This window comes from Equus asinus, chromosome 22, assembly GCF_041296235.1.
Source record: "Equus asinus isolate D_3611 breed Donkey chromosome 22, EquAss-T2T_v2, whole genome shotgun sequence".
NCBI lineage: Eukaryota > Metazoa > Chordata > Mammalia > Perissodactyla > Equidae > Equus > Equus asinus.
The window spans coordinates 18669063-18693456 of NC_091811.1; the positions used below are offsets into that span (position 1 = coordinate 18669063).

The 24394-nt window shown below is 44.4% G+C and overlaps 1 protein-coding gene across 1 annotated transcript; it reads right to left on the bottom strand.

The window, feature by feature from the left end:
• Positions 1–13067: 13067 nt before the first annotated feature.
• Positions 13068–22299, bottom strand: C1R (complement C1r). The gene is made up of 11 exons (XM_014866519.3): positions 21883–22299; positions 20918–21146; positions 19487–19679; positions 19031–19177; positions 18736–18932; positions 18298–18445; positions 18066–18187; positions 16257–16335; positions 15736–15891; positions 14598–14672; positions 13068–14146 (listed from the first exon to the last, which is right to left on the bottom strand). Coding segments are annotated over exons 1-11 (2118 nt in total). The 5' UTR covers positions 21885–22299; the 3' UTR covers positions 13068–13376.
• Between the last annotated feature and the right edge of the window lie 2095 nt (positions 22300–24394).

Consider the following 24394-nt stretch of genomic DNA (forward strand, 5'->3'; position numbering starts at 1 on the left):
ATCCCGGGTGTGGACCTATTGCATCGCCTATCAGGCCATGCTGTGGTGGCATCCTACATATAAAATAGAGGAAGATGGGCACGGATGTTAGCTCAGGGCCAGTCTTTCTCAGCAAAAAGAGGAGGATTGGTGGTGGACGTTAGCTCAGGGCTAATCTTCCTCAAGAAAAAAAAAATCATATCAAGATCAATGTCAAGGAGCTTACGCACTATATTTTATTCTAGGAATTTTATGGTTTCAGGTTTTATGTTCAGATCTTTAGGCTTAAAGACATTCTTTTTAGTTGATTTTTGTGTTGGGCGTAAACAGGGGTCCAGTTTCATTCTTTTGCAAGTGGCAATCCAGTTTTCCCAACACCATCCATTGAAGAGATGATCTTTTCCCTATTGTAAATATTTGGATCCTTTGTCAAAAATTAATTGACTGTATATGTGTGGATTTATTTCTGGGCTCTCTATTCTGTTCCATTGATCTATGTGTCTGTTTTTATACCAGTACCGTACTGTTTTGATTACTATGGCTTTGTAATATAGTTTGAAATCAAGAAGTGTGATGCCTCCAGCTTTGTTCTTCTTTCTCAAGATTGCTTTGGCTATTTTGGGTCTTTTGTGGTTCCATACAAATTTTAGGATTGTTTTTTCTATTTCTGTACAAAATGCCATTGGAATTTTGATTGAGATTTCATTGAATCTGTAGATGGCTTTTGATAGTATAGACATTTAAAAATATTAATTCTTCAAATCCACAAGCAACACCTTTCCATTTACTTGTGTCTTTTTAATTTTCTTTTATCAATATTTTATATTTTTCAGTGTGTAGGTCTTTCAGTTCCTTGGTTAAATTTATTCCTAAGTATTTTATTCTTTTTGATGCTATTTTAAATGGGATTGTTTTCTTAATTTATTTTTCTGATAGTTTGTTTTTAGTGTATAGAAACACAACTGATTTTTGTATTTTGATTTTATATCCTGCAACTTTACTGAATTCATTTATTAGTTCAACAAATTTTTTTTTGGGTGGAATCTTTACGGTTTTGTGTATATAATATTATGTTATCTGCAAATACAGACCATTTTACTCTTTTGTTTCTGATATGGATGCTTTTTATTTCTTTTTCTTGCCTAATTGCTCTGGTTATGACTTCTAGCACTATACTGAATAAAAGTGAGGAGAGTGGGCATTCTTGTCTTGTTACTGATCTTAGAGGAAAAGCTTTCAGCTTTTCATTGTTTAGTATGAGGTTATCTGTGGACTTGTCATATATGGCCTTTGTATGTTAAGGTATGTTCTTTTTATACCCAGTTTGTTCAGAGATTTTATTATGAAAGGATGTTGAGTTTTGTCAAATGCTTTTTCTACATCTATTGAGATGATCATATGATTTTTATCTTTCGTTTTGTTAATGTGGTCTATCACATTGATTGATTTGTGGATGTTGAACCACCCTTGCATCTCTGTAATAAATCCCACTTGATCTTGATATGTGATATTTTTAATGTACTCTTGAATTTAGTTTGCTAATATTTTGTTGAGGATTTTTGCATGTATGTTCATCAGGGACATTGGCCTGAATTTTCTTTTCTTGTGATGTCTTTGTCTGGCTTTTGTATCAGGGTAACACTGGCCTTATAAAATAAGTTTGGAAGTGTTCCCTCCTCTTCTGTTTTTGGAAGAGTTTCAGTAGGATTAGTGTTAACCTTCTTTACATGTATGGTAGAATTCACCAGTGAAGACATCTGGTCCTGGAATTTTGTTTCTTGGGAAGTTTTTGATTACCAATTCAATCTCTTTACTAGTAATTTGACTGTTCAGATTTTCCATTTCTTAATGATTCAGCCTTGATAGCTTATATGTTTGTAGGAATTTATCCACTTCTTTTTAGGCTGTCCAATTTGGTGACATAAAATTGTTCATAGCAGTCTCTTATGATCCTTTGTATTTGTGTGATATTAGTTCTAATGTCTCTTCTTTCATTTATAATTTTATTTATTTGAGTCCTCTCTCTTTTTTTTTTTTCTTGGTAAGTCCAGCTAAGAGTTTGTCTATTTTGTTTATCTTTTCAAAATACCCATTGTACAGAGTTTATTGACCTCCCCGCCTTCCAAGGACACTGGGTCTGGGCCCTACGTGAAGGAATGTGTCTGGGCTTGGGGCCAAAGATGGCCACTTCAGCCCTTACTCTAAGGCACAAGTTACAAAGAATATGTCCTGCGTCATGTTCCTTGTCTGGGCTGGCCAGCCTGACGGACACCTGACTGGACTTTAGAAACATCCCATCCATGGGAACAAAAAAGATAGAAGCACCCCATCTGTGGGAACAAGAAGAAATAAATCAAAATATCCAAATGTCCGAAACCCTGACTCAGAACCTAGAGAAACCTTAGGATAAAAGGGAGTCACGGACATAGAACAATTAGAAGTCTCACTAAGGAAAGGACACTTTGCCTCAGACCCGGACAATTGGCACTCCTGCCCACCATACAAACTATTGGGACTTCCCTGGATGATTGTGGTGTGGATCTTGTAAGTACCGATTTGTTGTTCCCCGTTATCCCCGCTCCTTGTTCTGTTCCCCTTTATCAATAAACTTTGATTGCTTAAACAACCAAGTAGGCTTGGAGGTACCTGTCATTCCTCGCCCTTCGTGGCTGCGGACAACACCAATTCTTAGTTTCACTGATATTTTCTATTGTCTATTTAGTCTCTATTTCATTTATTTCCACACTGATCTTTGTTGTTTCCTTCATTCTAGTAAATTTTGGCTTAGTTTGTTCTTCTTTTTCTAGCTCCTTGAGGTGTACACTTAGGTCATTTATTTGAGATCTTTCTTGTTTCTTAATGTAGGCATTTATTGCTAGGAACTACCCTTTTAGAACTGCTTTTGCTGCATCTCATAAGTTTTACTATGTTGTGTCTCCATTTCCATTTGTCTCAAGATATTTTTAAATTTCTCTTTTGATTTCTTCTTCGACCCATTGGTTGTTGAGGAGCATGTTGTTTAATCTCCACATATTTGTAAATTTTCCAGTTTTCTTCTTGTAATTGATTTTTAGTTTCATACCATTGTGGTCAGAAAAGATGGTTGATATGAGTTCAGTCTTCTTAGATTTATTAAGACTTGTTTTGTGGCTTAACATGTGATCTATCCTAGAGAATGTTCCATATGTGCTTGAGAAGAATGTGAATTCTGCTGCTGTTGGATGGAATGTTCTATAAATATTTGTTAGGTCCATCTGGTCTAATGTGTAGTTTAAGTCCAATGTTCCCTTATTGATTTTTTGTCTGGATGATCTATCTATTGTTGAAATTGGGGTAGAGAAAACTTTATTTTATTTTTCTTTTCTTTCTTTTTGCTGAGGAAGATTCCCCCTGAGCTAACACCCATGCCAATCTTCTTCTATTTTTTAGTATGTGGGCCACCAGCACAGTATGGCTGCTGATAGAGTGGTGTAGGTTCATGCCCCGGAACTGAACCCAGGCCGCCAAAGTGGAGTACACTGAACTTAACCACTAGGCCACTGGGGCTGGCCTGAGAAAACTTTACTTAATCTTGATCAAATCCACAAACTCTGCCATTACATTTTAATGATGGCCAAACCCCCCCCCCCCCTTTTTTTTAAATATAGATTCATAGGAAGTTGCAAAGGTAGTACAGAGAGGTCTTGTATACCTTCATCAGTTTCCTCTAATGATCACATCCTATCTAACTACAGTACAATATCAAAACTGGGCAACTTATATTGGTACAACGTGTGCCATAGTTTTATGTCGTTTTATCACGTCTGATTTGTATAACCACCACTGCAATCAAGATATAGAACTGTTTCATCACTACAAAGATCTTCCTCATGCTACTGCTTTATAGCTACACTCTTTTAAAAAATTTTCTCTTACAATTTAAAAAAGACACTTTTGAAAGATCCTGCCTTTCTCTGTTGTGCTAAGAGGTCAAAGAAATTGGATTTTGGATGTGCCCACTTTTCAGCCAGAGAAAGGGACAACGAGATAAATGATGGGGGCAATGAAGTTTCGGCAACAGGAATGACCCTGGGGGAATCCCAAAGGAGAGAGCATAAACTTAAAGAGAGAGTCCCCTAATGGGTCTTGTTTCCTGGGGGCAGGTTCTGTTTTAAAAATCTTGCGTTTTACTGCAAGGGAATACAAAGGATGCAGAATACCAACAACCGCCAGTAAGGTGCTAGTTCTAATTTTAGCCACTGTATTCTGTCTGACCTCCAAACAGGTTGTTTGCCATCTCTGTCTCCCCTTTATGTTTAGTGCGGAAGCAAATTATTTCTTTTGTCTTCACTGCTTGGGAGTGATTGTGAAATATTTTTGGTAAATATGTTTAGGTTTTTCTGGGTATCCATCTATTCATGGGCAAATGAAAACTTTTCTTGATCTCTCTTGGACAGAAAGCAAGAAGAATGTAAGGTTTCCAATAAGAAAAAAAGAAGACAGTTAGAATAAAAATTTATAGAAGCCAGGGACAAAAGCGAAAAAGTACCTGAGTACACAGTGGAGGGAAAACTCAAGACAAAAGAAAAATAGAATCCTGGGATCAGCGGAGGCCCAAAGAAGCCCCAAAGGAGAGAATCTGGTCTTCTCACGGGACCAAGCCGAGGTGGTGAGTGTGGAGAATGGCTGAACCCACGAGTCAGGACAGAGACCTCCTGAGAGAGATTTTGGAAAACATTAATCACCTAGGTTGGACCTAGGTAAACCTACATCTGCTCTGGTGGGGAGGGGTCTCTATGTGTGACACAGTTTAATGCAGTTTTTTCCCCAGCAACTTTTGAAGGTGTCTCAGTTTGTCTTGGGTGGCCCTGAGCCCTTTCCAACCTCCTTTCCCAGTCCTTGGCTGCTTGTTCCCCTTTTGACATCCTGTGCTGTCCTTGCTATCATCTTTTATCCTTCAGTGTGAATAGATTTAAGTCAAGTCATCAGGCTGAACTATATCTAAAGGTTTGAAGGACTTTTGCTCCTTGTTAATGACATTTCAATCATCAACCAGAAATGGGAATGATTACTTGAGGGTGGGGTGCTTAAAATTGTCCTGGGACCTTGGAGAATGTACCACTTCTCTAGTCCTATACCTTTAATGACAGTAGTAATTTTTTTCAATTATTCTATTGAGGTCGTATTGGTTTATAACATTGTATAATTTCAGGTGTACATTATTATGTATCATTTTCTGTATAGGCTGCATTCTGATCACCACCATAGTCTAATTTTTATCCATCACCATACATATATATACATATGTGCCCCTTTACCCCTTTCATTCCCACCCCCATCCCCTTCCCCTCTTTTTTTTAAAGATTTTATTTTTTCCTTTTTCTCCCCAAAGCCCCCCGGTACATAGTTGTGTATTCTTCATTGTGGGTTCCTCTAGTTGTGGCATGTGGGACGCTGCCTCAGCGTGGTCTGACGAGCAGTGCCATGTCCGCGCCCAGGATTCGAACCGACAAAACACTGGGCCGCCTGCAGCGGAGCGCGCGAACGTAACCACTCGGCCACGGGGCCAGCCCCCCCTTCCCCTCTTTTAACCACTAATCTGTTCTCCTTATCCATGTGTTTATCTTCCACATATGAGTGAAATCATGCAGTGTTTGTCTTTCTCTGGCTTATTTCGCTTAACATAATATCCTCAAGGTCCATTCATGTTGTTGCAAGTGGGACGATTTTGTCTTTATTTTAATAGCTGAGTAGTATTCCATTGTATATATATACCTCACATATATATACCATATATCACATGTGGTATATATATACCACATCTTCTTTATCCATTCATCTGTTGGTGGGCACTTAGGTTGCTTCCACATCTTGGCTATTGTGAATAATGCTGCAAAGAAAATAGGGGAGCATAAATCTCTTTGAATTGTTGATTTCATGTTCTTTGGATAAATACCCTGTAATAGGATAGCTGGATCATATGGTATTTCTATTTTTAATTTTTTGAGAAACCTCCATACTGTTTTCCATAGTGGCTGCACCAGTTTACATTCCCACTAGTAGTATATGAGGGTTCCCTTTTCTCCACAACCTCTCCAACATTTGTTATTTTTAGTCTTGGTAATTATAGCCATTCTGTTGAGTGTAAGGTGATATCTCATTGTAGTTTTGACTTGCGTTTCCCTAATAATTAGTGATGCTGAACATCTTTTCATGTGCCTGTTGGCCATCCGTATATCTTCTTTGGAAAAATGTCTGTTCATATCCTCTGCCCATTTTTTGATCAGTTTGTTTGTTTTTTGTTGTTGAGTTGTGTGAGTTCTTTATATATTTTTGAAATTAACCCCTTGTTGGATATATGATTTGCAAATATTTCCTCCCAATTGATGGGTTGTCTATTTGTTTTGTTCATGGTTTCCTTTGCCTTGCAGAAGCTTTTTAGTCTGATGTAGTCCCATTTGTTTATTTTTTCTTTTGTCTTCCTTACCTAAGTAGATGATAATAGTAATTTTTGTTGCATTTTATCAGACTGACTGAAAGGTTTGTTGGGAGGAGAAAAGGGGAGAAAGTGTGGTTCTAACATCACAGTCACAAAGAAGGATTCTGCCCTCCAATTGTGGATGTTAAAGCAGTAAGGTACCGAAGGACATCTCCCCGCTATAGCTTACAATGTGCCTGACACTGCATTAAGCCTGTATTATCTCAATTAACTCTCCAGTATTTTATGAGGTTGTATGAGATACTATTGTATGAGATTGTATGAGATACTATTATTACCCCCACTTTATAGACGAAGAAACCGAGGCTCAAAGAGGTTAAGTAACCTGCTAAGGTACCATGGGTAGAAAGCTGCCAGGCAGTTTGACCACAGAGCCAATTCTCTGAACTACCATGCCCTCCTGCAGCTTTCTCATTTGGTGACTCTATTTTTCTCCCAAACCTTCCATTCCCTTGGGCCTGGCAGTGTGTGACTGCTTTCCATGATCCTCATTGCCATGTACAGACCATTCTCTCCACCTCCCAGTTTAAAACTCATGTCATCAGACTGTGTCATCCACATCTACTCATTGTTGTGGTCATCTCTTGGAACCTGGGTCATTCCCCTCATTTCTCAATGATCTTGGTTCCTGATTCACTGTCATTCTAACATATTCCTGTCTTAATTTTTGGCAGTTTCAATGTACAGATAGGTGATCCATCTAAAATTTTGGCTTTGTAGTTCCACGAATCTTCTTCTCCAATAATCTTTTTTTTTTTTTGAGGAAGATTAGCCCTGAGCTAACATCTGCTACCAATCCTCCTCTTTTTGCTGAGAAAGACTGGCCCTGAGCTAACATCCGTGCCCATCTTCCTCTACTTTATATGTGGGAGCCTACCACAGCATGGCTTGTCAAGTGGTGCCATGTCCACACCCGGGATCCAAACCGGCAAACCCCAGGCCACTGATGCAGAACGTGGGAACTTAACTGCTGCGCCACCGGGCCGGCCCCTCCAATAATCTTATGTTACACTCTATCTCAGCCACACACTCCCATGGAAATCCCTAGATAGACTTTGTCATTACCAGTAACTGCAACCTCTCCAATAATCTCAGTTTCACACATATCATTCTTTTGCCACCACCTCCTATTTTTCCAGATCAATTCCTATAGGACTGCTCTTCCTATATCCCACAGCAGGAATGCATCAATCCTACTGCAAATTTACTATCATCCCCCCTTCATACTTGATTTCCTCTTTACCCAGCTTTAATTCCATATAATAACTCTCTTGCATACAACTTGGACTCCCTTGCCCTTCTATGGTTTCAGTATATTCACTTGGCAAAATCAAACCTGCCTCCCCTGTGCTTGTACTGTGCTGGTGCCACTGATAGTGCCTGGGGGAAAACACACAGCCAAGCTCACACAACTGTCTCTCAAAAGTAAGGACAACTCGGGGCAGGCCCGGTGGCACAGTGGTTAAGTTCCCATGTTCTGCTTTGGCGGCCTGGGGTGCGCCGGTTGGGATCCCAGGTGTGGACCTATGTACGTCTTGGCAAGTCATGCTGTGGCAGGTGTCCCACATATAAAGTAGAGGAAGATGCACTTGGATGTTAGCTCAGGGCCAGTCTTCCTCAAAAAAAGAAAAAAAAGAGGGAGAACAATTGTCTCACTTTTAATTCATGACCATGAATCTCAAGAGGACACTTAATGCTCCCAGGCAATCAAAATTCCCTAATCCCTTCTCTCTCCTACTCTCCTCGTTGACGATTTTATTCCTTCTTCTCTCTCCTCAAAACCCTAAATCCTTCTCCACCCACACTCTCAGCTGATGACCTTATTTTCTACTTCACCAAGACAAATGGAGAATTAGAAAAGAATTTCTACACATTTCCACCAGTACACCTACTGAAATAGCAGCATCTTATACTCTGCTTGCCTGTCTGTTACCCTAGATAACTTATCCAGGCTTCCGACTGCATTCCATCTCTCCCTCCCCTCCCCCATCACCATCATTTTCTCTCTCTATTATGTAATCCCCATCAGCCTATAGATATGTTATTATTTCTCTAATCTTAAAAAAACTTTCTCTTGACTCTAGTTCCTCCAACAGCTTGACGTTGCTCTATCCAAGGACTAATCCTCAGTCTTCATCTCAACCTATAAGCAACATTTGACACAATTGACCAATTGATCACTCCTTTTCCTTGATGCCCTTTCTTCCCTTGGCTTCTGAAGTACTGAACTCTCCAGGTGTTCCTCCCACTTCAGCGGTTACTGTCTTAGCTCAGGCTGCTTTTAACAAAATACCATAGGCTGGGTGGCTTAAACAATAGACATTTATTTCTCCCAGCTCTGATGTCCAAGATCAAGGTGCTGGCAGGTGTGGTTCTTAAGAACGGCCCTCTTCCTGGCTTGCAGACAGCCACCTCACTGTGTGCTCAAATGGCCTTTCCTTGGTGCACATGTGTGGAGACAGAGATTTCTCTCTCTTCCTCTTCTTATAAGGGCTCTAATCACGTCATGAGGGTCCCACCCTCACGACCTAATCTAAACCAAATTACTTCCCAAAGGCCCCACCTCCAAATACCATCACTTTGGGAATTAGGACTTCACCATATGAATTCTGAGGGAGCACAAATGTTCATTCCATAACAGTCACTATTTCTGAGCCTTCTTTGCTGATTTTTTCTGTTCTTTCAGAATTTTAATGCTAGCATTCCTCAGGCAGAGTCTTTGGTCCTTTTTTCTTTTCTATTCATCTTCACTCCTTTGGTGGCCTCATTCAAGCTCGTGGCTTTAAATACCCATTTATATATCTACCAATGGCCCTGAAATATACATTTTTAGTTCAGACCTCTTCCCTTAACTCCAAACTTATACATCACACAGCCTATTCAGCATGTCCCCTTTGGTGTCTGATAGACATTTATTTAACTTTTTGAGCACGAAGGATACAGTTATAAGAACTGTTTTAATGGCCCAGTCTGCTAAGCCTTACGTCTCTGTCAGTTTTGGTTGGTTTCAGTGGATTCTTTTCCTCATTACAGACCGTATTTTCCTGTTTCTTTGTGGGCCTTGGAGTCTTTGATTGTTGCCAGACTCTGTGAATTTTATCTTGGGTATTGGATATTTTCATAATTCTACAAATATACTGGGGCTTTCTTCTGGGACTCAGTTAAGTTGCTTGGAATCAGTTTGATCCTTCTGGGTCTTGCTTTTAAAACGTGTTAATGGGACAAGAGCAGCACTGAATCGAGGGCTAATTGTTCCGTACCACTGAGACAAGACCCTCCTGCATGTCTTACCCAATGTTCCAGGAATTCTGAGGTTTTCCAGCATGTCTGATGGGATTGGGCACTGTTCCCAGCTCTGGTGATCACTGGGTACTATTTCCTCTAATCATCTCATATGCCCTTTTTCTCCATCTTTGAGTTATTTCTTTACATATGGGTCAATGCTTGTAGGGATCTTCTGCAGATCTCTGGAGCTCTCTCTGTGTGGCTTCCTCCTCTTTGATACTCACTTCTGTGAACTCTAGTGGCCTTGGTCTCCCTGCACTTTTGGCTCCGTCTCTTCAACTCAGGGAGTCGACTGAGCCCTTCCTGGATTTTTCCTTCCAGCACCTCAGCTTGGAAACTCTCTCAAGACGGTAAGCTGGGGCAGTCGTATGGCTATCTCTCAGGGATCATTGTCCTTTGTTACCTGAAGTCCAATGTCTTGAGAACTGTTGTTTCCTGTATTTGTTGTTGCTGTGGTTTGTTTCAGGAGGGAGAGAACCCTGATCCCTGTTACTCCATCTTGGCCCTGATCCAACGGGCATCTGTCACTCAACATGTCCCAAACAGAACTCATGTTTTTCATCAAAACTGCTCCTCTTGTAATCTTCTACAGCTAGTTGACTTCTCTCTTTTTCTCATCTTTCTCCCCCCAATATTTACTCCATCAGGAAATCTTTGGGTTCTTCCTTAAAATTTTGCCGATAATATGATCACATTGCATCACCTCCACTGCTACTGCCTAGCCTGAGCTATGATCACTTCCTGCCTGGATTACCATAATTCCCTCCTCACTGGTCCCCTGTATGCTCTTTTCTACCTATATACTGACCTTAATTCAGCAGCCAGAGTGAGCCTTTCAAAATGTGAGTTCATATTACTCTGTGCTGGCCGCCTTTGCTATTCCCTAACGGCTCAAGCATGTTCTTGTCTCAGGGCCTTTGTACTGGTTACTCCCTATTTGTGGGACGCTTTTTCCCTAGATCTGAATATCTAATGTCCATCTTTGCTAAGTGTCAACCTTCTCAAGTAGGCTACTTCTTTAAATTTTTTTAATTAAAAATATTTTAATAGAGCTCCATCTCTGTATTTTTTTGAATAGGTAAAACGTCTACATGGCTCAAAATTTGAAAGATCAAAAGAGCGTACAGTGACAGCTTTTCTTCTTACTCCTGTTCTCTCCCAGAGACCACTAGCATTTCTTATATCTTCTTCCAGTGATATTTTATACATATAAAAGCAATATATACCCATTCCTCTTTTTTATACAAACAACAGTCTTTTATACATACTGTTCTGCTTCTAACTTTTTTCATTTATCTATCTTGGAGATTGAATGGCTACACTGTAGTCCGTTATTTGGATATTCCATAATTTACTTGAAACTTTGGTGCCAGACCTTTCAGAATTCAGGATTCTAATACTGTGTTGTTATAAACAATGTTGTGATAACTAACCTTGGACATATGTCATTTATCTCCTATGTGAGAATGTTGCTGGGAAAAATTCCTAGAAGTAGAGTTGCTGGGTCAAAAGGAATGTGCATTTGTAATTTTGATTATGCTTTGCCAAATTGCTCTTCATAGAGTTTGTATCAATTTACCTTCCAAAAAGCAATGCATGAGTGACTGTTTTCTCTACGTCTTCATCAACATGGTATGTCTTTGCCAGTCTCACGGGTAAAAAGGCAGAGTTTTAATATAAATATTTTCCTTCTTATGAGTTAGGTTAAGCCCCAAAGCCCAAAAGCAGTTTATATTTTCTTTTCTGTTAGTTATCTATTCATAGAGCATTGGTTTTGTCCTTATTTTTCTACTCCAGCGCACTTGAAGGATAAGATGCACATGACTTTGGAGGAGAGCAGTGGAAACCAGGAAGGTCAGAGCAGTCATTGGACCCTCCTGGGATGAGTTTGCTGATTACATAAGGACAGGGACTCAAAATCTTAAATTTGCTAAGGGGCTGGCCCCGTGGCCGAGTGGTTAAGTTCGCTTGCTCCGCTGCAGGTGGCCCAGTGTTTCGTTGGTTCAAATCCTGGGCACAGACATGGCACTGCTCGTCAAACCACGCTGAGGCGGCGTCCCACATGCCACAACTAGAAGGACCCACAATGAAGAATATACAACTATGTACCAGGGGGCTTTGGGGAGAAAAAGGAAAAAATAAAATCTTTAAAAAATAACTTAAATTTGCTAGAAACCTTAGAAATTGTATAGTTCAATTTTTTTTAGTTTTAGTTTTGTTTTTACCACCTCCGTCTCCTCCACCCACTCCACTCCTACCTCCTTGGGAATCCTGGAGGTGCTTCACTTCTGAAAACATTTCTAACCAGAGAAAACATTGCAATCAATGTATGCTCCTCAAATGTATGCCACACTACTTGTGTATGCTTTTGTGTAGACTATACGAGAAAAATTATTCTTTTCCTTTCTGCCCATAAGTTCACAATCTTGAAATCCACCATCCTGACATCTAAAGTACTCTTAAAAACTGAAAGTGTTTTGGTAAGTTTGGCACCAAAATTTATTTAGTGGCAAAACTTGACCTGAGCTGATGGGTAGTTTATAGTCTTTCTCTATCTCATTTACTGTGACTATTCAAATGTTTTTCAGAAGAATTATTCATCTGTCTTCTCTTGGGTGCTGCCCTAGACCCTGCTGGGGACATTACATAATAGACAGTATATTACATTTCTGAACTCTGTAAAATTTTGAATATTGAAAGGCACTTAGCCCTGAGGGTGTCAGATAAGACTGTGGACCTGCATTTGGACTTAAAAACTTGTCACTACTTGGGAAGGTTTTTAGTGTGTGTCGGCTCTTGTGCAATTGTTCAAACAAGTCCAGAAGAGTGCTTGTGCAATAGCATCATGGTAATAATCTATTATAAATACTTATAATGCTTATCCCAAGTTTTGAGTCCTTCTCTAACCTTTAAATGTATCTTAAGGAGTACCTTTAATATAGGAATACATTAAAATAAGGAATATCTTAAGGAATGTATCTTAAGGAATATTTTATTTAAAAATATTAATTCAACATGCAAAAAAAAAAATTTTATACCACTCCTCTCTTAAGGAATAATTAGAGAATTTTGGAAGGTGAGCTGTTTAAAAAGGTGTTGTATGTCCAACTATGCATGTGGGAAAATCAGGATTTTCTTCCCATTGTACAATCAAAAGAAAACACAGAAATAAATTATCTACAACCCTAATTGTAAATGTGTGCATAAACTCAATTGTTCTCATTGCCTTCCTGAGTAAATATTTTAAATATGATCTTACTAAATATTTTTATGTTGATTAAATATGGCTTTTGATTCTTTTTACATACGGGAATCTCTCGTAAAATTTTGTTTGGAAAGAATTTTATTCACTTGAGTATTCATTGTGTAAACGGTATAAAGATAGAAGAGAACAATGATTGTTAGAGATTGTGGAGTATAGCTTCTGCAATCCTGAGAGGAAAGAAAGGTGACCTTCGGGCTGTTTCAGGTGAAGAATGTGGATGGGATTATAAAAGAGAATTTATTTCACACAGTGTCTTTCTGCATCAGTGATTTTAATATGGATTCTTCGTGGTTATCAAGAGTTGGTCAGATGATTTTTCTTTTCTTTTTACACACTGCTCTCTGGATTCTGACCTAGTGAATTCTGGGCTCAGTCCTCTTCCCCCATCTCTTTCTTGATCCAGTCCACGTAGTTGAGTACGTTGGTGTAGAAGCCATACCCCCTGCTGCACCCGATGCCCCAGGATACTATGCCAGTGGCCACCCACCGATCGTTATTTTGATCCCTCACTGCAAAGACCCCTCCGCTATCCCCCTGACAGGCATCCTGCTTTAAAGACGGGTCCCCAGCACAGAACATGTTCTGAGAAAACACGTCGTTCCTCCTTTTTCCCCGGAGCCATCTCTCACACGCCTCTCGCTTAGCTACGGGCAGACGGACAAACCTGAGATCGTGAGAAAGCCTGTCCTCCATTATCCCAAAGCCACTGACATAGCCCATGAGGCCCCAGTCATAGAAGGTGTCGTTGTCAGGGAGGCAGATGGGGAGAAGGTTGGGGCCCAGGGTGACACTATTTTCCAGCTCCAGCAGGGCAATGTCTCCCTCAAAATTGTGAGACTCTTCCTGGCGGTAGTCTGGGTGGATGATGACCTTGCGGACAGGGTGGTGTGCCATTTTTGTGATCTCTTCCACGCTTACGTGGCCCAGAAAAACATCCACGCTGTCATTGTTTTGTGCGCTGTGGTCCTTGGGGCGGAGGGTGTGGGCAGCCGTGAGGATCCAGCGGTCGCCCAGCAGGGCTCCACCCCCTCGCCCGTGGATGTTGGTGTACGCCTGCCACGGGAAGTTGCCCAGCTTGGCTTTTTGCCCTCCAATGATGCGCTGCTTCTGTTCCACAGGGTTGACGGGTTTCCCACACACTGGAGGAGAGACAGGGAAGGCAAGGACGAGTCAACTCCAGGCCCGCCCTCTTCCCTCCAGTGGCCAGTCACTTCCCTTTTCATCCCCTCTTTTTGGCTCTGGGCCCTTTCCTCTTTCTCCTCCACTTCCTACATTCCATCCTTGACCAGAGTCTTCTCCCTGTTTTTGTTTATTTCTTCCTGGAGTTTTTCTTGCTCTTTTTATTCTCTGACTTCCCATCTGCTCAGTGAAAATGCTGGAATGTCAGGACCGAGTCGAGTTCTCTGGGTCCCTCTCTCCCTTTCTCTTGGAACGTCTCCTCTCCTTTTTCCTTACTGCTCAGGTCTACTTTCCACTTCCAGCTGGAGTGTCTCTCCACTCACCTTGTCTCCATTCTCTGTGCATCCTTTTTCTGAGGTCCTGTGGGACTGCAAAAGTCACTAAGGATGGCCCTGGAGGGTTTTCACTCACCTGGCAAACACCGCGGAATCTTCTCTCCTCCGTATTCATTCTTCCAAATGCCCTGAGCTGTGCAGGTATACATCCCTGAGGGGAGAGGGGTTGTGATCAGGTTGGGAGGTGGTGGGCAGGAAAACCAGGCTGCAGAGGCCAATGAGCACTGAGTGTTTGGGGTGGGGGTGGGGGAGGGGGGATAGGGAAAGCTTCAAATATGTAAGGATGGAATATCAAGTGTTAAGAGGCTCCGCAGATATATTTCTGTTTTAATATTAAGTGACGAAATCAGAATACTTAACTCTATGTTTGATGGGATCCACGTTTGTGAAAGTAGACACAAACACTGGCAGGAACATATCGAAATCTTATTGGTGACTGCACTGTGGTAGCGGGATTGTAGATATTAATGGTAGCTGCATCCTCTGACTGCTGTTACTGTGCCATGCTTATTGCTAAGCACTTTATCTGGATTACCCCTCATTTAAGTGCCACAGTGACACTTTCAGGTATGCATTATTATCCTCATTTTTTGGATGCAGAAACTGAGCTTAAATAATTTGCATGATATTACATAACTTCTAAGTTCCCGAACCAAGATGCAAAGTAAGACCTGTCTAACTTCAAAGCTCAGTTCTTCAATAGTACCATATATAACCTATATGTAAGATTTTTATCTTTTTTTATATGTTTCAAACCTACAAAGCATGTGATTTCTTTTACTTAAAAAAAGTTTTAAAGATACCCATAGATGAGTTTGAGAGTCATTTGGTAAACCTAAATGCAACAAATCATAACATAGCAGCCTGAGGGGGTGAGTGGGGAGGATGCTGGGGGAAGTCCCACTGATGTAGCTATAGTGGTGGTGATGGTGGTGGTGGGAGGTGATGGTGATGAAGGTGGTACCGGTGGTGGTGGTGGTGGTGGTAAGAGGGAGCTGACTGTTTATGAGATTCAAGTCTTTCTTTGTATCAGCTCAGGTGCCTCCTTCTTCAACCCTACCAGATGCCTCTTGGCACTGTACTTTAGGCCCCTGAAGCCAGTTTTCTGGGCAGATACCTTAATATACATTCCTTACGGATTCCATTGGAAGAAATCTCAGAAGATATCCCAAGAAGATGGAAGGGAGAAGATGGCCATTTGCATGGGTCCCTACCTCGCTCGGACTCGCTGAGGCCATGTCTGGTCTGCATCTTGTAATACGGCTCATGGCAGTAGTACTGGATACGGGCTTGGTAGGTGTTCACTCCCTTTGTAGTGGTATAATTGAAGTCCCCATTAGTCAGGCTTCGGGGCTGCCCACAGTTCTTGACTTGGAGAGAACATAGGGCCGTATGAGAGCTGAGAATGACAATACTGGAACTTCAGTGGGAGGAAGGTGAGTTGTCTGCCCACAGAACAGGCTGAGAACCATAGGGAAATATGGTCGGTGGGGGCACCTGCAGTGGATGGGAGTTGGATAGAGTAAAATTCAGTTCTGGGTGGAGCCCATCAATCCTGCTGAGATGAGGGCTGACTGGTTCCTGAGGTGGGCCACAGTCTTCAAAGCACAAGTCAGGGGGAGGGCCTTTTGGGGAGAGGCTTACTTCAGACCCCCTCTTTCCTTCTCAGCCTAGGTCCCCAAGGCTGGGGCATGGGAAGTCCCCAGGGGCAGACGCATCCTGAGTTGTGACTTACTCTTGCACCTGGGCATGGCACGATGCCATGTGCCATCATCCTGGCAGACAGCTGTGAAGGAGAGCAGTGCCTGTTTTCCCTGTTTGAGCAGAGGTAGAAGTGCCATTAGGACAAGGAAGCCCGAAGTTTCCTTCCTGCTTTTCCCACACAGGAGCAGTAGGGAATGCAAAGACACCTCTTGAGCTCTCAGACCTCAGCAGCCCCATGGATGGGGCTCCTTTGACCTTCTCACCAGCCAGTCCTCTCAGGCCAGAGTTACAGACGGGAGCCCTGAGTCATACAATAGAAAGTCAGAGCAAGGGCCAGTTGTCGTACCCAATAATCCTCTCTCTAGACTCTTGCCTGTTTTCATTGAGGTCCAGTTGAACCTCACAATTTTAAATTAAAAAAATAAGCCCAGTTGTATGTTTTCTGCATTGAAACAAAAGACTCTGCTCTGAAGCAGGACCCTGTTTCTCTCGCTCTGGAGTGCCCTGCTAGTCTCGGCCTGCATCGCTTCAGCTCTCCTAGACTGCAGTTTTCCCGAGGGAAAGGGCCTTTCCTACAGTCCTAGTGCAGCCCAGTCACTTTCAAGGGTGTTCGAGATACTGATGGATGCTAAGTGCCATTGTAGTTGAGCGAGAGCAGGGACAAGATGAGCAAACAGCACCCTCTGAAATGAAAAGGAATTGGACAATATGAATGGGTTTTATTAAGACCAGCGATCATCCCAGAGAGTTAGCTCTGGAAGAGATTGCAAGAGAGTGTGTATGAGAACTAGGATGCTGAGTGAAATGTAAATAACGTGAGATAAACTGTGTGACTTGCTTTAAATTCTATGAGGTGAATGACAAATGTCAAGGTAAGGGAGGTGGTGGCATAGGGAAGGGAGGTTGCAACACGAGCAGAGAGTATGTGAGTGTCCAGTCTTCTGGGCCCAGGACACTCAGTCCTCATGTCCTAGCTGGAAGCATCCTGGAGTAAAGAGCAGTTCATCTGGCTAACTTGGCTTGATGCAACGTTCCAAGGTAACCTCCACGGAGGCTGTGTGAATATGTGTTTCTTTTCACTGTACCTCTTGCATCTGGAACACTGCCTGATACTCAGTAAACACTTAAAATGTTTGTTGAATGAATTAACAACTACCTAAGAACACACCAAAGGTCTCTTCTCTGATTCTGATTAGGTCTTCCATAAACAAAGATGGGAGATCCAGTCCCAGGTCCCTGGCCACGGGTAACTCCAATCGTTTGTTTTTTTTTAAATAGCACTTTAGTTTACCAACTTTTGTGAGATTGGCCAGCGAATGATAAAACCACATACTTTCCTGAGTCTGCAACCTGAGGACAGGATAGTGGCCCCGGGTGAGACCACCAAGGTGCATAAAAGAACCCTGGAGCGAGAGGCGGGAGATTTGGTCCTAGTCCCTGCTGTACAAAATCGCTGTGATGCTGGGTGAGTCACTCCTTACACGCCACCTCCACCCCTGCCTTTTCAGTTCTCTACGTGAGCTATTGGACTAGACCAGTACTTCTTAAACTTGGCTGCACATTAGAATCACCTGGGTAGCTTTAAAGACTCCTGATGCCTGGGCTGCACTGCAGACCAATGCAATGAGTCTCCAGCAGAGGACCCAGACATCAGTGTTTTTTAAACTTCAAGTGTTTCCAATGTGCAGTCAAGTTTGAGAGCTGGTAGACCAGGTGACCCTTCCAGCTCAAACATCTATGATTCCACTTGGGGCTGAGCCTAAATCTGCTGTGGGCCTACCCACCTGAATTACTGTGAGAATGTGGGGCCGGCTCTCTCCCCTCAGCCCTGGGCTCTCACCTCCATGAGCTGGTAGCCTTGTTTGCAGGTGGCAATGTAGTAGTCACGGAACTGGTACTGAGCCTGTGGGTTCTGGAGGATGGTGAACTCGTCTAGGGTCTTGGGCTGGGGGCACTTGATGACTGTTGGGGAAACCAGAGGGCATGTTTATTTCAGAGCCACTTGTTCTTCTTTCCATCCACCTGATCTGCCCCGTTGCTGGTCAGTGAGGGAGGCCCCCAGGCAACCTTACCTTCAGTGGTATAGTGCAGCTTCCAGCCCCGGCTTTCCCCTGACTCATCTGTGAAGAACAGCAGATCCACAGCATTGCCGCTGATGTCAAGGTCAGTGGGCCTCTGTGTCCCACAGAACTCGCCCATGTTTCTCCCGCTGGCATAGATCTGGTGGGGGAAGAGGGAGGGTCATCTCTCCAATTCAGACATTTTTCCACAGGGCCAGGATGGTAGGTGGTGGTGGGGGGAATCCTGCTTTGTGTATATTTGCAGCTGGAGGGGGAAAAGGGATCCCTAGGACCCACTTCCAGATGTGTGGGGACTTGCCTAGCCCATGTGTGATGTTGGTTGTTCCTGTCCCAATTGGCCAGAGGATCTAGCAGGAAGTAGGGATGAGAGGAGCCAAGTGAAGATGGGAAGGAGAGGAAGAGGTCTCTCAGGGGGTAGGATGGCTGTACCTGTAGCTGGTCATAGGGGCAGTGTACTTGCTGGTGGTCATCGATTTCAAAAGGCTCCAGGAACTTGAGCTTAATGGTGAGGCCGCGCTCCACCCGGATGCTGTAGTTGCAGCGCAGGTCGGGGGGGTAGGGCTGGGGGTACTCCAGGCTGGAGACGTAGCCCGAGGGCTCTGTGTACAGCTCATTACTGCACTCGGCTGTGAGAGCAGAGCCGGGAGGATGTCACCGGAGGATTCTCTGGCTGGCCCAGCAAGCCCTTGCTCAGTCCCTGCCTGCCGCACCATCCCAACCTCACCTTGGCAGGAATGTCTGTCCTTGTGAAGCTCATAGCCTAGACGGCAGGAACAGAAGTAGCCGCCAATATAGTTGTGACACAGCTGCTGGCACTTGGGCTGGGGATTCTCCTCAACTGAGTTGCGCTGGGAAGCACATTCATCGAGGTCTGGAAGAGATTCCGGAAGGAAGGGTTAAATTCCTGCCAGGGACTTCTGTGGTGGCATTGGTCTCAGAGAGATCACTCTCCAGAGGCCTAAAGACAAAGCCAGCTTCTGGCCACCTGGACCTCCAGGCCTCTCTAATGCCTGATGGGGACAGAGCCCAGGTTAACAGCCCTCTTTGGAAAAAGCTTTCTTGAGGGGAAAAACAAGGAAGGCCAGGCTTCCTGCTGCTGCTTTGGATTCAAGATACCTTTTTTCCGGCTCCCGTTCAATATGACTGAGGCCAGAGAAGGGGGCACCTGGGGACCACTCACCCACAGCTTGGTAGTAGGCCAGGAAGCCCTTGTAGAACATAATGGTGCCATTCTCCTCATTGGAGAAGTCTGTGTGGAAGGTCAACAGCATCTTGTTCCCTTGGGACACAAATTCCTTCTTTCCTGGGTGGTTGCCCAGTGGAGAATCTGGTTGCCCACAGAACCTCCCTAGGGTTTTCTTATCAGCAGAGATCTGGTGGAGGAAGGACAAGGGGTAGGAAGAAGAGCTGTTGAGGAGACATGCCCCATGTGGAAGGTCAGTGAAGGTCCTTCTCTTGGCCCAGAGATCGAACCATGCTCCCCTGCTGGAACAGCCTCCAGCTGGTCCCTACCTGCCGGGCTCTGGCTGTTGTAAACTTCTCCAGGTGACTTTCATCGGTCCTCGCCAGTCTCCACTGCTAACTCTTTGCACGTTATCCTGTGCCTGCTACATCACCCCTTCCCTGTTTTATGTTCCCCCAGCATGTTTTAGACCTTTCTTCATTCCTACCCTCTTCTATACCCATCTTCCACTGGAATCCTGGTTGTCTCTACCCGGCCTTTATCATTCCTTCATTCCTAGAGCCTGGACTTGTCTGCTTTATTTTCTTATTCCACCTCACCTTAGTCAGACCATTCACATCCCGCCGTGCCTCTTGATACACTCACTGAGTGTGAACCTCTGGAGCCCACCAGGCTTTGCATTGGCAAGCATCGTCTAGTTTCCCTTATCTCTTTCTTCACCGATTCCGTAACCCTCAAAAGCATCCTGCCACCAAGATTCCTCCTTCCAACAATGCAAACTTCTCAAGTCCTCTGGGCTAGAAAGATATATCATTTTCATGTTATTCTCCCATAACCTCTAGGGAGACTCCTGGGAATGGCATTTATTGGACGTGTGTAGGCTCTATTTGAATCCTGAATCTAGAATCTCATTTTTATTGGATATAGAAAGATGGAAGTGAGAAGGTACCCTAGGTTGTTACAGAAGTGAGGGGGCTGAGCCCATTGTCTTGCTGAAAGCTCTGCTTGAGCTACCACCACACACGTTTCTCTTCCCCACCTTCTCAAGCTCCTGTCGAGGCAGGCAGCCATGGTGATACTGTTCATGGAAATAGGAAAACTGAGGCACAGTGTTTGCCCAAAGACTCCCAGCAAGGCAGCAAATGGGGAAGGTTTTTCTGACTCACGTAGACAGTAAATTTCCTGAGATCGGGGCCTGTGCCTTCCCTCCCCCGGGGTTTCTCCCTTCCGTGCTCACTGAGGGCCTCTAAACCCAATGGACACCCCTGACTGGCATCACCTGTCTCTCCGAACTCACTCGGCCGTCATCTCGCACAGGGCGGGGGCTGTGTCCAAGAGTGGGGAGTGCCATCGGGGGTGGTTAGAGCACAAGTCCTCAGGTTCCAGAGACACCCAGCTCTCCCTCTCCCTCCCAACCTGACCCCCTACCTTGACATAGTCATAGAAACAGCCTTCAGAAGGCTCCAGGTCAAACTGCCAGAAGACAAGCTTCACTCTGTACCCCGTGGGGACCGTGATCAAAGTGGTTGTTTCAAAGTTGTTGGGATAAGTCTTGGGGTACAGAGGGGAAGTCACCTCCCCAAAAAGCTTCTGAGGGATGGGGATGGAGCCTTCCACCCTGCAGAACAGGACTGGCACCAGGAGGTATAAGAGCCACCTGCCAGAAAGAAAGAGGGTATCTGTAGGGATGGAGGGGTGCAGCACCCTTGCTGTTTGTGCAGTGGCTGGAGTGGGGGATGGGATGGTCATCCTGCTGGGCATTTTCCTCTCTGCCCATTCGAGACCTCACAGAGATGTTCTAGAAGCGGGTAGGTAGAGTGGGGAGGCCAGTATCTGGAGCTGCTCCATTGGTGTTCCTCCCCAGGGCAGTGTCCAGTCCAGAGGTCATCACATTCTCCATCCCTCTCCCCATCCTCCTCCCCTGCCCTGTCCCAATACTCTCCTCCCCTTCCCGGAATAGGGCTGGCTTGGGACCAGTTAATTAAGGGTGAGGGTTTCCAGTCATGGCTCTCTGAAAGGGCTCCCAAAGGCTCAGCAAAGGCCTCTGGGAGAAACCGCCTGTGGAGTACGGAGTCGAGCACAGAGGACACCCAACCTGGGCAGAGGGGATCCCCCATCTCGCTGATCCCCTGTTATGAGCTGAGAGGAAGAAGGGAATGTGGCCATCACCTCATATGTCTAAGGTCTCCTTTCGTCTTCAGGAGGAGCGATGGGAGGGGCGTATGTGTTCGCTTGCGCGCACATGTGTGCACACTGGAATAGATAAGGTATATGGGGAGGGGAAGGGTGCTCCTGTCTCCCTGAATAAATGTGGGAGCAGCGTTGTCTCCCATGCCCAGGATTCTCCCCTCTGTGGTCTCCCTCCCTGCTGGGTCCCCGTCAGCCTTACTCACATTTCTCAAGGCCTGTTTTTGGATCCTTGACTCTCCTGACAGCGTCTTCATCCACTGTGCGTGGAGGGAGAGAGCGGTCATGCAGAGGAGGGAAGGGGGAGGGAATGACTGTGGAGAGGGAAGGAGGGGACCATTCCCGGAGGAAGGTTGTAGGGAAAGAACTATTTGCATAAAGAAAACAAAACAAAAATCTGTTTCCAGTTTAACTTACTTTTGGTTTTGAGATCCCTGATGGTGGTGCCACCTGCTGGCCTACTTGGGAAGGGCTAAGGAGGTTGGTCTGAATTTTTAGGGACAGGAAAGCCTTTGGTGGGAGGTCCGGACTTCTGTTTCTAATCTAATCGGGATTCTCCCAGTCTTCAGAGACCTTCCCAGGGCCTGCTGCTGTGTTTCTAAGGTTCCTATCCAAAGGACAATGGCAATCACAGGTGAAGGGATTCTCTTTTCTGTACTGCCCTTTTCCATTAACCCGGTACATCCTGTCCTTAGTCACCCAGCAGCCCCAGTCCAGGAACGGCCAGGATTTCAATGCCCAGGATGATGTGATGGGGACAAAGGGGTAGAGAAGGGCAGCGCAGGAGCGGACAGTGGAGAATGGGGTTTGATTGCTTTGGGGCCCTGGCCTACTTCACTCATGAGTGACATTCAGACATAGAACAGTGATTGCTGTGTCAGGGGGACCCTAAAGCAGCACTGGGGTCTGTTTGAAGACTCTTCTTCCCCACCTCAATGAACTCAGGCCAATGAACTTGGCTCTTAGAGAAGGAAGGGCAGCTGTGTAAAGTGTTAGAGACCCTTTTTCCTCAGCATCTGTACCGGAACTCAATGGGGTCCATCTCTTGGTGAATGCAGATCCTCCTGAACTTAGTGCCGTGGAGACTTTCTAGCAAGGGTGCAGAGGCTATGTTACAACTATGTAACAACTGGGCTCAATCAGGGCACATGTGCAGGCTATTATATAACAAGTTCATGGTACCATTACATAACAGGTTCAATGTAACATGCCATTACATAGCGAGTTCAAGGTACCATTGTACAATGAGTTCAATGCAACATGGCTTTACATAATGAGTTCAAAGAACATGCAATTACATAACGAGTCCATGGTAACTTTTGGACACTTGGAGGTGGAGCAATTTGCAGGAGTCTTGCTGCAACTGTGTAAGTTTCACCGTAAGATGGCAACATCGGCAAAAACAAGGACATGACTTCTGAGAAACAGCACATTGCGTTTCTTCTCTGGAAAACGTTTGAGAGGCCACGTTACTTATTGATCAGATCCTCAGTAACCCTTTCCTTGCCTCGTTCCCAGTCTCACATCTGGTCCCAAGTTGGAGCCCTGAGGGTCACAACTGCCCAGGGCCAGGCAAATGGTGTGGCTGTGGACCCAGCTGCCCTGGTCTTTTCTGAGAGGAAGACAGGCCCCTTGGGAGGGAGGAGGGGCTCTTGTCTCTCCTGCCCACCAGGCCATACTCCTGTTTCAAAAGTTTCCTCTTTGTGGAAGCCTTTCTTCGTCAACTCACCATGGCTCAAATACCCGATGCACGGTATTCCATAGGGAGGCTCAGGTGCAGAGCAGACCTCTCAGTTCTTAGGCCTTTGTAGTCTATCCTGCTTCTCCCCCTATTAGATTAATCCCTCCACTCCTCCACCCACCCACCCATTCACCCACTCATTCGTCCATTTATGGGTGACCTATTTAATATCACAGGCACTTTCCCAGGCAGTAGATTGCAAGGATGCACAAAGATGGGGCAGTTCCCCATTAGGCAGTGACCAAGTCATCAGTGAACGTAGTTAGCAGGTACATGCAAGATCAACCGAAGTTTGGAGGGTTTCTCTAGCAGGCGTGTATGTTGGGACTGAGGAATGAATCTGAGGCAGAGCTGGTCCATGACATGATCCATGGCCTTGTCGGGTCAGGAAAGAGAAAAGATAGGGAAGAAGGATAAAAAACAGATCAGGAGACAGGAGAGAAGAGGAATCTTGTCTAGCAAATTTCACATTAGCATCCTGACAGCAGTGTGTGTGTGTGTGTGTGTGTGTGTGTGTGTGTGTGTTTGTGTGTGCATAATAGGGGCAGGATGGCAGAGGTTAACAGGTAAGGAGGAGGTGGTCCAAGAAGGTAAGTCTTAGCTGAAGCTGCCCCATCTGTCCCGGGGACTCTGAGTTCTGTCCTGGTGTCACACAACATGACTGGAAAGGGACAAGCCTGGACCTCGAAGCCTAGTCCTAGCTTGACCTCCACTCTGCCCAACCACTCAAAATAACTTACCTTACACACTTGTCTTAGACCCTTGGCTTATAGTAAGAATAGAAAGAAGAAACAGCCATATGAAGATTGCTCAAGTGCTTGTTTTCAAACCAGTGCTGAAGACATTGTCTGTTATGTTATTCATTCCTCTTAGGATTCGATTTTGGTGAAAAAAGGTTTCTTTCTTAAACTAATGGTACGTTTCCCTCTGTGGATATATCTATATCTATATCCATATCTCTGTCTACATCTCTATCA